Below are 15,205 nucleotides of genomic sequence, written 5' to 3'. Positions count from 1 at the left end.
CCGCAGGGCTTGGAAAGGGAGCATTACCAAAAGGCATCTGAGTTCAAGAAGCAGTATGCTATTGAGTGCAAGGGTGGGTGCTGGCCAGTACACAAAACAGTCTCTACAGGGCAGAAGGCACAAGCTAACACCCTGGATCTCCTGTGAGGATTTGTAACAGGCCCTTCATATCGCTGGTGTCGGCCGAGTCCCATCCTGCAGGCAACTCGGGTGTGCGTATCAATATATAGGGATAAAGCCACCAGTCCTATGAGTTTCTTGGGGCAGCCTAAAGAATTTACATGAGTACTTCTAGAAAAAGACCAGGGCTTTATGTTCCCCTGATCCTGTTTTTATCATTAAGGAGCATCCAGCTTGCTCTTAATTTTCTTCAGGATTCAAATTGACTCTTTGCTATAGTCGGGATTTTTTCCATTCTAACCACACTGTAGGAGCAGAGTGCCAGCAAAACACCAACAATACCTTATCCTACCCTTGTTCATTCTGAGCCAGCACAACACACTATCAGATATAGGAAACCTGGGTCCTCTCACCTCTGCCACCGGTGTGGCCTTGGAGAGTCACCTTGAGCATCTGAGGCAGCCTGCTGTCCCACTCAGCCCCTACTACTGCAACTAGTACCTCCTCGGAAAAGTTCTGCTGCTCTGGATGTGGCACGCAAAGAAAGAATTATTTGATACACTCCCATTCATTGTCCCCAGGGTAGCAGCCATTAATTTTTGTGCTGAAGTGAGCATGCTGACCCATTCATTATTACCTTCTCTTTTGCTGGTCAATAGATAATTGTGAGCCCAACTGCTCCTAGGAAAAACCAAAGATATTCCAAGTATGTATCAGCTGAGTAACTGGGCTAAAATTGGCCGGCTATTTTGGTTTGTTTGCAGACAGTTCCCTTTATCTGTCTGCTGTTTGCAATGTGCATCTGGTCTGGCACATTACGTGACACGCTTTCTGCCCCTTGTTGTTTAACTGAGATGTTATAAACAGGGCAATAATCCAGCTTCAACAGGGCCGCTCACGAAAACTAGCATTTTTTTTGGTCTTACATCTCACAGCCACTTAAAGGTCAGGCTCATTACCCCCGTTTTAGACAAGCAGAGGCACTCAAGCATCACACGGGGTGCACCGAGCCCTGTCGTGTCCCGTGTCCACCCCCCCCGCGTGGAGCACCGCCCCACGCCGCTGCGCTGGTGGGGAGAGAGGGCGGAGCAGCCTGCCCCCCCCGGTCCCGGGTGGATTATGTGCCGGCTCATGCTGTATTTATAACCCCTGAGTCACGCTGGAGTCGGGGGGGGGGGGGGGGGGGGGGGGGCTGCGGCGTTGCTCAATCCTATGTTTATTTTGCTGCCTTAAAAAACAATTCTTTTTAATTTAGCATTGCTTATTTGTTTTACCGTTCATTTATTGCCGCGCATCCCTTCTTGCCCCCCCCCTTCCCCGAAACGCGAAGGATCCCCGCCCCGCCCGCAGCCAGCGAGAGCCCCCGCCCCGCCGGCATCGTGACGGCGGAGGGGGGGCCTCCGCGTGACGTCACAGCGCCCAATTTGCCGTCAGCGGCCGGTGCGCTCCCGCGGTGCGGCTCGGGGTTGCGCTGCGCTTGAAGGGGGTGTGCGGGGGCCGGCTAGGGACCCGGCCGGAGGGGAGGGAGCCGCAGCAGCCCTCGGGAGGGAAGGTGACAGCCCGGCAGCATGAAGTTCCAGTACAAGGAAGACCACCCGTTCGAGTACAGGAAAAAAGAAGGGGAGAAAATCAGGAAGAAATACCCCGACAGAGTCCCGGTGAGTTGGGAGGGGGAGGCGGGGGCGGCGGCTGCCGCTTGCCCGGCAGACTTCGCCCTCAGCCCCCCTTTTGTTTTCCTTGTCGGCTGCTTGTTTCTTTGTTTTGGAAGGCAAAAGAAGTGAGACGAGGAAAGATGATCGTGATCTTGATGAGCCGATTCCAATTCCAAGCTGGTTTTCTCCTTAGCGCAAAGCTACGGCTGTTGATTATGGAGGGAGGTGGGTGTTGGGAGGTGGGTGCGGGGTGTGATACCCCCTTTTTTTCTGGGATCCGCAGTAACTCGACAGCGGGAATGCTGCTCATCTTTTTCTGGCAGCCTGCGTGCGTGGGGTTGGGGGGTGGGGAAGGAGCTTACCATTAGCTCTGTAAAAATGGAGGAGAACAATGAGTGGGTTGACCGGGTACTTTTCACAGAAAACGAGGTCTGTGTCCTCGTCATCTGATGCTTTCCCGTTGTTTTCCTTTTACTTTCCTTTGGCCTGTCTTTTGGCTTAGTTTTGCTCTGTTCTTTTCCTTTGCACGAGAGAAAAATGATACTTGTCAGTCTTTCTGCCCTCCTGTTTAACCAGCCTGTGGAAAAAACGTCACTTGGAAAACAAGGTCATCTTCTAGCTAAACTTTGCTTCCTCATCCTTAGGTCCCTTTGGAGTGCCTGTGGAAAACTTCTAGCTTTATAATTACTAATAATAATTGGAAAAAAGAAATGACAAATCAAATTAATTGTGACTTTTTTTTGGTTCCTTTTTAATAAACGCTTTGCAAATGTTCTTTCTTTTCATCCCCACTGGAGAGGTCTGTCCTAGATTTACTGCCCAGGGGTACTGCATGCAAAATAACTTAGACTCCCCTGTAAATCTAAGGGCAAGGGGGAACAGTTACACCACAGGTTTTCCCTGCAGGCTAACACCACTTTTTATCTTGGGAGTGACCCTCAGCTGGACTTGCAAAAGTTTTGGGATGTCAGTATTTGGGTGCATTTGTCCTAGCTGCTTTTGGGACCCCTGGCCCAGCATAGGAGGTTGAGCACGCAGCAAGTCAATGGTGAAGTGTGTGCAGTTCTGTGGTTTAGGATGAGGACCGCAGAGGGCTCTGTAGGTCAGGCTGTAAATTGAGGATTAACATAGCAGATTGCACAGCAGATTATGACAGATGTGTCTGGAAGAGCCGTGTGGGGAGCCCGGGACTAGACCCAGTATGGCAAGAGGTAAAAGAGGTCAAGATAGGGGGGCATCAGCAGATCTTCATGGAGAAAGCCAGGACCAGAATAACAAGGTGTGCTGTAGTTAAGGATAAATGAAAATTATGCACGGCGAGGCCCAGACGTGAGTTGTCGGGGGTAGCCTGTTGTCAGAGCTGCATATGGAGCAGATGAATGCAGCAGACAACTGTTCTTTACATCACTTCTGTCTCTGCCCTTCCCGACAGCAGGATCCTTGAGGATGACGTCCATTTGGCTGCCTACACTGCAGTGCCCTGATACATCTCAGCATTTTGCTGAGATGATACTGTTGGCACAGTCCCACATTACCACAGTCGCCACCCAGCAACAACAGACATACAGATAATCTGTATCTGCCCTTTGGATTGTCTTTGTAGGTTGGTTTGTGTGTGTGAAGGGTTTAGTGCTTTCGGAAGAGGTACCTGTGTTATCAGGCAAACTGACTATAGTTGATAGTCAGATTAGCAAAGCACCTCCATTCCTTCCCTGCCTCTTTGTAAGAGCAAGATCTCTCTTAAGCTCAGTGATGGTCTGATTTAAATCTTTCCTAGGGGCTTAGAAGCCCCAACAATCTCACCTCTTCCTCATAGGCATGGCTTCTTTTCCTTTCTTATCTAATGACCAAGCTACAAGCCACCCTTTAGAGTCAGGGTGGTCAGAGCAGTGCTGCTAGCTAGCAGTTCTGCTTGTCAGTAGTTTTGGAAATTGGAGGCAAGAACTAAAGGGTTTCTCTCCACTGCAATTTATTATGTTAGCTATTGCCTTGTTGGATGTGCGGGTAAAAAAATGCGCAGAGTGCTGTTGCTGTTCAACCTGCACCTGTTCAGTGAGATGGGGGAACTGTCCTTCCTTCATAGCATTTACCAACTGCATCTTGTACGGAAATGCATGTCCTACCAGCTGCCTGAGCGAGCTTGAATGCCTTGTACTAATTGAGGTGCTTGAAGTTCTTGAAGTAGCAGATACAACCATGTTTCTATTTGAAAAACAAATTTAGAATTTTCAGGGGTTTTGGCTGTATTGGCAGCATCCAAATGGAGCACGAGGAAGAGATGTCCAAGCTAGCATCTCCACGGTGAGACATGCTTTGCAGATATTCACTTGGATCTAGGAATCAAGTTAGCATGGCACTTTGTCCAGGCTAAACACACCAAGCTCATCATCATAACGTTTTTTCTCTGGCATAGTGTCTCACTGATGTGACAACACCATTTCGCTTCCAAAGAAGGCTTAGTCCACAGCAGTTCAGCCTTTTTTGTCACACAACAGATAGAGTTGCTGCTTTGGGTTGCTGAAGAGCTACGGGAGCATGGAGCCCTTAGAAATTAGTCCCACAGTGGCTCAGATGGAGTATTTACAATTATAAGGTCTAACAGAATTAAAAAGTGAGGAGGTTCAGAAAATCCAGCTTCTTGTTTAGATGGTCAAAATGGCTTCTGCAGAACAGCAAGCCACATAGATTGAATCATGTAATGTATCTCTTACCAGTTCAAAAATATGTATCACAAAAAAAAAAACCCCAAAACCAAAAAAAACCCCCTGCCTGCAATGTTTTTTCTGCACAAACCCAGCAGTTCCAAAGGTTTCCAAGGCTTCTCATGGAAGGAATCAGGTCACTTTGGAATACTTCTGCTTCTGAGGTAAACATTTTGCCTAGCTCTGGTAACAAAAATTTTCTTGTAGCAGAAGGTCTCTTGGTCTATTTGACCTTAAAGCCGCTGAGTTTCATATTTTTCTATGTTGTAATGACATTAGAATATAATGAGGATTAGTATTTTGTATGAAAGGTCTCTGTGGGTCCAGTTGCCCACATGGTAGCCTGTTTTTTAATTATTAGATATTTTTATGAATAAGGAAATGTCCATAACTATATGAAGTAGGGAAAATAACCTTAAAGGCTATGAATTTCAGAGTAGAATGTGCTGAAGAACTGAGGATTAAAAAAAACCCCAAGCATTCCCCAATGACCTGTAGTTTCTCTTTAATTCTTTGCTTCATTCTAGAGCACTTGGTATTGGTGAATGTGGAAATTAGGATGTGGGACTACTGGGAGTAGGGGTGATTTTGTGCCAGGCAGTTTGGAACTGTAACCTGGAAACAGTTCAACTTACTTGTGATACTTCTTGTGTTCATGTATTAGCCTCCTGGCAGCTCCTTCATACAAAATTAACCTGCATTGGGACCATCAAGGTGACCCGATTTTTTTTTTTTTCTTGGCCATTATGGTTTATTTTTATGTCTGTTCCAGTCTCCATTTTTTACTCTCTGTGCTTACTGCTGCAGTACTGGACACAGCTATTGCCAGTGATTTTAAGTCTTCTTCTCACCTATCTGTTCTTCAGTGTTGTATATTTGTTACAGATTAAATAAATTTCTAAAGGCCTAGTGGCACCATCTCTCTCAAAGGGTAACATCCTTTTCCACTGATGCTTTTTGGTCTGTTTCGTTCTATGATACTCATGGGTTGTTTCTTCCCTTCTCTCACTCTCTCTCTCCAGGTAATTGTGGAAAAAGCACCAAAAGCCAGAGTACCTGACCTAGACAAAAGGAAGTATCTTGTGCCTTCTGACCTCACAGGTAACAAAGTCTACCTCCTTTCTTCCTGATTTTCAGTGAGAAGGTCTCAGAAGTGCTTTTTACTCTTATGATCAGCACCAAGAAAATATCCAGGCAGGCTCAACATCTTATCATGACCCCAGTGTGTACGTGGCTGTCCTTGTTACATTTATGCACCTTACAGCCTGGATTACAATATGCAGAATTCTCTGAGATCCTCTGAGTTATCCCACTGACTTAGCTAACATGCATGTGGCACAGCTGACTTCCAACCATGATGAAAAATGACTGAATTGTGTATCATAGGCAGTAGCATAATTATCAGTCAGTGATGACCTAGCTGCAGAGTTGCCAGAGGCTGTATCCTTGTTGCAGGAAAAGACAAGTTCTCCAAATAGTCCCATCATTTTCCACCCCTGTGGTTGGAGTCATGGCTACAGAGTTCCTTTTCCGGATGGTCATGGCCATTTTGTGTGTGATTACATTTGTTTTCATTTGAGAACATGAATGAGTTAAAGGAACAGCATTTCTTTTTCTTGCAGTGCATAATGGATTGCGGAATACTTTGTTGTGCAACATAGCCCAAGCAAATAGTAAGGAATTTGTTTTCAGGAATGGTATGACCATTTACACCAAGGCTAAATTCTCTAAGGTGTCTTTGATCTATAGGATTTAAAGGTTAAGCTAGTTAGAGGTCTTCCCACCAATCCCCTCAGCAGAGCATTTCGTACCATGGTAGGTGGAGTGTGGATTTAGAGGGTGCATGAACTGAGGCATGTACCTGAGAAACTGCCAGCTCCGAGAGGATTGGCTGCTAATGTGGTGACAATCACAAAGTTACTGCTTTCTTTCCCGCATTGTTCATTTTTACCTACATTTTCTGTACAGCACGTGACTTCCACCACCAAAAGAAAACAACCATGGTTAGGGTAAAACAAACAAACAAAAAAACCCCAAAACGTTCTTTCTGCATCTAAGGCATTCTCCTCTGTTCCTCTTCAGTTGGCCAATTCTACTTCTTAATCCGAAAGCGGATCCACCTGAGGCCAGAAGATGCCCTCTTCTTCTTTGTCAATAACACCATCCCTCCCACCAGTGCTACTATGGGCCAGCTGTATGAGGTAAGCCTGGCCCACCTCTTTCTCCTTTTGCTGGAGTGTCCAGAAGAATGCATATCCTCACTGAAGGACAACTGAGCACTACTCAACTGGCAGTGGGTGCAGCTTGATCACAGATGCCTGAACACGGACCCCCTTGGCCTGGGCTGTATCCCATCATCTGTTTAGGGAAGTTCCATCCGGCAGTTATAAAGAGGAGCCAGGGGAGCCTCATCATTTTAACTGATTGTTTGCTAGTTGAAAGGGTTGTCGTATCAGGTGGTGAATAGTTACCCCAGCAGTGATGTGTTGGTCCTGCTACTTTGTTAAAGTATTGAAATGAACCACTTTATTATTTATGTTTCAGAGAAAAGATTGTGGCTGGGGCAGGGGGGGTAGCGGAAGGTAATGCACTAGCTTTCCTGTTTATACAAAAGGGATTTCCTTTTAGCTAGTAAAAGAACACAGTACCACTGGGCAACCAACTGTCTATAAATACGTTGTCAAGGAACACTTATTCTTTGTTCAGAATGACTTTTTCATTGCTGGTACTGTATATGTGAGGACCTTGTAGGACACTGAACATTGCTGCCCAGCATTTCTACTGAGCAGTGTTATTTGATTGACCTTAAAGGCATGTTCTGTGCACATCAGAGGAATGTTCCTCGATTTTATAGCCATTATATCATGGCTGGTTTGTAGCTTAGATTGATTTCTCCTTGATTTCTCCTTCTGCTGTATTAGTGTGTTTTAATAGGAGAGCTCCCGTAGGGAGCTGTGAGCCTTGTTTGACCTGTCACTTTCTGGCAATAACTGGACAATTTGTATGTGGACTGATGAAGATAATCTTATATTAACACACGCAGGGAGTTTTCCAAATCTGGACATGTAGGAGGAAGGTACGTCTGACTGTCCAGAGCTGAGATCAATACTCTGTTCCTGGCACTCTGCAGACTTGTGTCAGTGTAATCATTTAACATCTCAGCTTTATAGCCCACATGTAAAACAGGACTAGGAATACAGCCACTTGTCAAAGTGTTCTGAAAAACAACAAATACAACCACATTTACCAAATTTTTTACTTGTTAGAGCCTTCCAAGTCTCTCCTCTCGATCTTAAGGCCATACCAGTGCTGAGAGCCTGCTGCACAGCCTGCAACAGTCAGAGCTGTTTCTGTTACATATTTGCAGCACGCTCTGGCTGTGGCTCTTCAAGTAAATTCACTGTGTCCAGAAATGTGACATGCCTGAATTTAGGAACAGAGCTGTGGCTAGAGAGAGGGAGTTGCTATACACTCTCTTTGATATGAGGAAGTGAAGCCTTCAATGTAAAGGGGGAGAAACAGCGAAAGAGAGGTTATGCCCTCTTGTTGTTATAATGATGTCTTGGTTGGGCTTTTTCACATCGTGAATTACAGGGCTTTGGTTTGTTACTTTCTCCCTTTCTCCCCTTGCAGGATAACCACGAGGAGGACTATTTTCTCTATGTGGCCTACAGCGATGAGAGCGTCTATGGCAAGTGAGCACCAGCCCCTCAGGCATGCAGGCGAGATGGACTGATGGAATGGATTTGGGGGGGGGGGGATGTTGGAGAGGAGGAAAGAGGATGCCTGAGAAGAGGGGAAGAGAACTGGAAGTGAACCACATGCACAATGCCATCACCTTCCATGCATTAATTATAACCATTATTTTTTAAAATGAGGGGAGGGAGGGTAGGGGGACAGTGTATGAAAGGGTGAACTGAAAGGCTAATGAGGGGTTCTGCACTGAGGGGTGGGGAGACTCCACTGTTCATAGTTCTTCTCTTGCCACAGCTGGACGTAGTTAGCCAGTACTGGAAGCTGCTAGACAAGCCAGTGTGGTGGAGCTCCAGGAGACTGACTGGGCAGGATGGCCATTTTTGTGTAACCCTTTCATTGGATGAAGAAGGCATGCCATGTTTTGTACACTGACCTTGTCACGCCTTGCCCATGGCATGGGCTGCACTCCTGTGAGCATTCAGTGAGCTGTGAAATACTTCACTCTGGCTGTCACACAAGGCTGTCCTACGCTGACAGTCCTCACTCCAACTGCTACCTGTGAAGCGTTCCAAGAGTATTGTGTTTCCCGTCACTTCCATCAGTATTAGAAGGGCTAACTCTGAGGGCTGGGAACTCCTCAGCTGTGAGACGTGAAGGTTGGGGAAAAGAAGGAAGGATTCTTTTTTTTTCCTTTGTTGCTTTAATTGCAAGTGCTGGACAGAAAAATTAGAGACGACCCTTTCGTTCTTTTCAGTGAAGTCAGCTGATAAACTCGTAAGCACAGGGCTAGAAAGGACCTCAAGAGAATGACTAGCCCACTCTAGAGTATACCAAACATGTCCATCATGGCTGCTTATCAAACTTGTTCTTAGTGAACTTCACTGAGGCAGATCCTGGAGGCTGCTGAGATTGTCTGTTCAGTTCCTAGCTAGCCTACAAGTGAGAGAGCTTTTCTTGCTACCTAACTTTAGTGTCCCTTGCTGTGCATTAAGGCAACTAACTACTAATGGTATTGTTATTGGTGAACACAGAAAATTATCTATCAGTGTTGTCCTTGTACCAGTCTTCTGCAGATTTGAAGATGGCAGAAGTGCTGTGGGTTTAGCCTTCCCTTCCATGTCTCATCCCTGTACAGCCCTTGCACCACATGCACAAGCGGAAGAAATCAGTCGCTCCCATGTGTGTTTTGCTGGCTTTTTGTGATTGGACAACAGTGCCACTCTTCACCGCAAGAGAGGTGCTTTTAGACTTGATGGGGAAGGGGAATAGATTCTCTGTAGATTTTAAAGTTATTTTATTTTAAGCCAGTGTTGTTCTTAGAAGGGTGCCAGATAGATGCTGTCCTGTGCAAGCCTTACGCTGTCATGCCAAAGCAGTTTCTTCCCAGTGGCACAAACAGCAGATTTTCCCATAACTGCCATAACTCTGATGAAGGGATGGGGTTTGGGGAGTGAGCTGACTTTCAGGAAAATTCTGGGGTTTTATCTAAACATCAGAGAACTGGACCTGAATTACTGTAAACATTCCTACATTTAAGAGAGTGACCAAGAGGGAGGAAAAGACAAGAAGGATGAAGACGACAGGCAGATTCCAAAATAAGTTGAAGGTGTATGCTCTATTTGCATGAAGTTAGATCCCAGTTCTCTGCGTTCCTCAGGAATGAGAAACCAAGATGAGTGCTCCTCTGATTGTGGAAGACAGGAAATCAGGTTTCAGCCTTCTCTGACTGTTGTTCCACAGAGGTACATGAGGCAGAAGAGCAGGCTGGGACTGTGAAGTGGGGAGTCACTGGCACAACTGTATGAAGGTCAGGGAAGGCGGCATAGTAGGGCAGGAGGGTCGCTGCCCACATGCTATGGGAAGTAGCAGAAGAATGGGGGAGAAGGGAAGGACCGCAATGGATGTAGACAGAGTAGTCGTAACAGGCAGACAGAAAATGGGGGAACAAAGGATGCAGTGGGTGGGTTAGTATCCCCAGTTTTTCATCCTGAACTTCAGGTTTGCTGTTACATCATGTGTTCATCTGGAATAAATGCGTTTGGATGAGTTGTACCTACTGCCAACTTAGATAACTTCAGTTTCTGCTTGCAGTGCTCGGTGCCCTCTTGTTGGCCTACTCTCCTCCAATTACAAGGCTCTTTTCACATCCTTTGGGTGCAAATCCGCATCAGTCTCTTGTTTTAGAAAGCTCTGAATGTTCTGAAGCAGAGAACAGACCCAGGAGGCTTTCTAGGGTAAAAGACAAGATGCGGGCAGATGGTGTGCATCTCTCTGCCGCTGTCCCACTTCCTCACGCCCGTGCTGCCAAGCACGTGGTTGTGTGTTGTCTCAAATGAGCCCGCGCTTAGGCATGCTCAGGGGAGCAAGAGTTGGCATCTGGGGTGCTTGGTTTTGTGTTCAGACCTCCCTTCCCACTGCTGGGTTTATAAGTGACATGTGTGGGACTAATCTCAGCCGTTTGTTACATGTAGAGTTTACAGTTTAATTTAGTTATTTTACAGTTCTTTTAACTGGATTGTGGCATTTACTTCTGTTTTTGCGCTAGTCCGGTATTGTACGAGGTAATGATGGTAATTCTTTTTTGTGTTGGTTAGCTGCAGGTTCTTGTAAAATAAAGTTCATACTACTTGAGCTAAATCAACCAATCAATAAAGACGCATTTGAAAATCACAAGCTTGGTCCAAAATGGGTGACTAGCATTTCTTCTTGATGTGGGCTTATAAAGAAAGGGATGGCTTTGCCAGAACTTCTTGCTGCTACTTTTTCCCAGAGCCCCAGATTTACTCTGTCCTGTTGACCAGGACAAGTCACTTCTCTACTTTTTTTGGTTATGTTGTCATACGCATACCTGGCTGTGTCTTGCCATGCCACCAGCGTGAACTTTAATTAGACCTGGATGACACGAGAAGGTCTTAAGAAGCGTAGTGGATGCACTGAGGCATTCTCTGCCATTTTAAGGCCCTGAACGGTCCCAGCCAGCTGACGGGGCCCCGAGGGCACCCCCAGCCCTGACTGTCCCTGCCAGGCCCCCAGGGTCACCCGTCACCCTGCCCACGCCCCAGGACCCCATCTTGGCCCCCCCAGGGCTGTCAGCCCCCGTCCCAGCAACGCCGCAGCAGGGCCGGTCTCCAGCTCCCCATAGCCCTGCCCTGCCCAGCCCCGAGCCCCGCCGAGCCAGGCCCACAGGGCCCAGCCTCAGCCCGTCCCCGCAGCCCTGCCGTCGCTGGGCCTCATCCTGCCCCTGGCCTGCAGATGGGATTGCCATCTTGACCTGCCTCGTCACGGTGACGACGAGCCTTATGGTTGGCGCTTGTGCCTCGGCCTGGCCGCCATCCCCAGGCCTGCCCTGCTCCGGCTGTTGGGTGCAGTAGGAGGGCTGCCGGGGTGCCCTGCCGGCCGCGTCCCTCAGGGAGCCGCTGGCCCTCGCTGCCTTCGCGAGAGCTCAGACTGAGGCGGGACTCCCAGCCGTGGGCAGAGGGTGTGGGGCAGGCCCTGGGGAGGCCCCCCTGTGCCTCAGGGCCCTCTAAAGATAGGAAAAGCAGAGGTAAGGAAATCTGGGACTCCTTGAAAAGTAAGCCTGCAGATCGAGGCTGCTTGTCCTCGCAGATGGTTGTGCGCTGAGAGGGAAGGAGTTGTCCTGGGAGCTGGCGAGACCAGCGGGAGCCATTTGCTCAGTGCCGTAACCCTGCGTCAGACACCGGCGGCGCGTGAGGAGGGAAGGGGTGCACGTGAGGGATGTGCCGCTGCTTCCACCTCCTCCCTGCGGAGGAGCGACCATCAGCGCTCGCCCTGCCGCGCGCTGAGCGAGAGAGTCGCTTGGAGAGCTGAAGCCAAGAACTTGCAACACTGAAACTCACAGGAATAAAACTTGCTAGGCCTAATAGGATCTTCCCTTCCCCACTGCATACAGGGTGGAGCCACAGTGTGAGCTTTTGTTGCTAGCGCTGAGGGAGAGGCAGTAATTCATCCTGCGCTGTGTAAGCTCGGAGCCTGTCCGTAACAGCAGTTTCTGTGCTTATATCCACCATCGGGACTCAAACAAGCTCCCTCTGTATGGCAGAAGGGTGCCGTGACTCCAGCCAGATGGGCAGAGATCAGCTAAAAGCTTACACTAGCAGCTGAAATAATTTGAATTTCAGCTTCAAACGTAGTGCACGTTTTGCTGTCTAGGTTGTGGTATTGTCTGCTGGCTCAAGTAGAAAACCACTATGGAGCATGCCTAAGCAGGCCTCTCCCACTCCCTCTCTCACCTCTTTCCTAGGAAAATGGTGCAGCAGTGATGTTTGTACCTGCCATGCTGCTTTGCATGTTTGTGTCAGTGCCATTGCTGAGAGAAACAGCAGGCGGGCGCATTTGCTGAATGTGATTTGCCTGGTCCATGTGTGAAATGTCAGCCTGCGCTCGAAGGCTGTCACCTTTATTCTGTGAGTTATGGAAATGGAATTGGAGCAAGGCCTAGGGGAAACTAGGGGCTCAGCTGGTTAAGAGAGGTTAAGTAATTAATACTCTGCCTTGGTCACTATCACTGCACCTGGGATCCTCTCTCCAGTCATCCTGATGCTTGCTTTAGAAGAAAACATTCTCCTGGAGCAGAGACTACCTAAGGAAAGAGATGGCCTGGGGCATTAGGGCCTGACAACATCACCATGAAGGACATCTGGGCTAACATAAAAGGTCCCGAATTATGCTAAAGACTGATGTTTTCACTTCCATAAGACAGTCATGTCCGAGATGAAAGAAACACTGATTAAAACAGAAATAAGACTACCGGCGGGAGAAACTCCAGCTCATTCCTGTCACTCAAGTGCGGATAAATGCTCCCCCAGGATGAGCCACAGAGTGTGACTAGAGAGCTCATGGCTGGCAGGGCACTTGCAGGACTGACCCAGGCAGAGCACAGCTGACCATGAACAGCAGCTGCCCCAGCTTGCACTGCCAATCTTTAGGAGGATGTTGCAGGTCCCGTGGTATTTGTGTTCCTGGAAGCTTGTAGGCATCCCAAAGCACAGCTCATGCCTGGATATACATGTGTTACAGGAATTAGTTAATATTCTCCTGAAAAAGCTGGACCTTGCAACACCTTTCCGTAAAGCAAGGGTCTGATTTTGCACTCTGATTTTGCACTCTGGCCAATGTCATTTGGATGTTGTATTGTTCTTTGGGAATTAAAAGATTGTTAATAAATGCTATAAATAGTGATATGTGGAAGCAGCAGGAGAACATAAAGATCCTCATTTTCAAGTAAGGGCATTTCTATAACTGCATGAAGGTTGAATGTACTGGATTATTAGCTGAAGGAAAAACTGATCTGATTCATCTCCTTTCCACTCCCCCCCCCCCCCCCCCAGCTTAGAGGAGTCTTTGTCAGAGCTCAGGACCCTGTTTTGGCTTTTTGCCACAATCCTCTCTGATCATCTGAGCAGTCTCCTGCAGCGTCCACACACCATTCAGGAACCTGGAGAGCTTGCAGGAGGTAGCAGTCCCCGTTACCTTTAGCAGGACATTCTCCTAGCCCTTGGTGTACCTTACCATCCTTGAGCCAATTCATATAATCTTTTCGGTGAGCATTCCTCCTCATCTTTGCTGTCTTGCTACTTGACCCTTTTGAAATAGTCTTCCATGTAGCAGAATGCCTTTAGGTCAGTGAATGTAAATCTCTAGTGTTTGCAGAGGATGTAACTTTTTGCTGTATATTGGGGCAAAAGCATCCCCATTCAGTGTTCCCAGCACTTGCAATGTGTATGTGGCAAGTCTTGCAACTGCCACCAAATCTGCAGCCTGTTTCCTTCCTGCTGGAAATCTGGCTTTCCTCTTTCAGATACCACCTCTTCTGCCAGTGCTCAGCACTATGGATGCTGTTCCCAAAGGACTGATGGAACTGTCTAGAAGCACAGGGGGTCTGCAAGAGGATAGCAACTGCCTGGGGAACTTGAAAATGTCTCCTAACATGTCAGGGAGATCAGGAGTTGATGGTGTATATCCTTGTCCAAACATAGAGTCCTCCTCCCTGAAGTAAACCAGCTTGTAGCTGATACTGGCTCTGCCTCTTCTCTCTCCCAGTATCCTATTTTTCCTCCAGTAGCAACTGCCCTTTTTCCCCTCAGGGTACAGCAAGATTACCAGGAACAGAAAGCTTTCCTTACCCTTTGATGTCATTGCCTGCCCAGCCACCTTCCCTCTCACAGGAGATGACAGAAGGCTGAGATGTGCTCGCATGCAGCAGCATCACCTACCTCCATTACCTGGGGTTCAAAGACACTTTGCTGCCAAACATACAGTGAGCAGGGCTGAAAATGCCTCATATCAAATAGCCAAAGTCATTGCATATCATTCCCACAATGAATACACACCTGTGAACACACCACCTTGACCACACACACAGAAGCGTAGACTACTTCCTGCACCTTATACTGGAAATACCACACCATGCTCACCCCAGATATGTACACACACATGCACCTTTTCTGCCGCGCCTCACACCACATTAAATGCACATATATCTTCATATGCCGCACTGGCCACATCATGAATATTACCATGTCAAAACCCACTCTGTGTCTTCAGTAGTTCCCCACACAACAGTGAATTTGCATGCATTCCCATGATATGCTGTCAAAAACAATGTGCTGCATATACCGAGCCTTGTATCGCAGCAAATGTGCAAAACATACCAGTTTGACGGTGTTCACCTGAAGCACATGTAAGCAGAAGGGACGTAAGGGAGAGAGCAATACACACTGCACACTTAGAGTTCAACTCCCCACACAGACTGCAAGTTTGGAAAACAGTGCAGAAAGGAAAGAAAAAGGAAGATGCATGTACACACTGAACGTGACACTTTACAGGCCTGAAGTACAGCCAGTCTGGCAAGTATAGTGTGTACGGGCAATCAAGAAAGAAATACAGCAAAACAAACATCTGTGCATACTGGCTTTCACCCAGCCCTTAGGGTGATGGACAAACATACATTTTGCGCTAACATGTATTCAGTGCAACTGGAACCAACAGCCATGTGCAAAAAATGGCCACTGAGGA

At 47.5% G+C, this 15,205-nt stretch overlaps 1 protein-coding gene across 1 annotated transcript; it reads left to right on the top strand.

The window, feature by feature from the left end:
• The first annotated feature begins 1,519 nt into the window (after positions 1-1,519).
• On the top strand, positions 1,520-10,843 carry GABARAPL1 (GABA type A receptor associated protein like 1). Its single transcript, XM_052790112.1, has 4 exons — positions 1,520-1,778; positions 5,497-5,575; positions 6,557-6,675; positions 8,108-10,843. Exons 1-4 carry the CDS (start codon positions 1,689-1,691, stop codon positions 8,171-8,173), a joined length of 354 nt encoding a protein of 117 aa, XP_052646072.1. The 5' UTR covers positions 1,520-1,688; the 3' UTR covers positions 8,174-10,843.
• Positions 10,844-15,205: the final 4,362 nt, after the last annotated feature.

The sequence above is a fragment of the Harpia harpyja genome, chromosome 6, assembly GCF_026419915.1.
Source record: "Harpia harpyja isolate bHarHar1 chromosome 6, bHarHar1 primary haplotype, whole genome shotgun sequence".
Classification (NCBI taxonomy): domain Eukaryota; kingdom Metazoa; phylum Chordata; class Aves; order Accipitriformes; family Accipitridae; genus Harpia; species Harpia harpyja.
The sequence above is the reverse complement of the archived record's forward strand: the minus strand, read 5'-3'. Positions and strand labels throughout refer to the sequence as shown.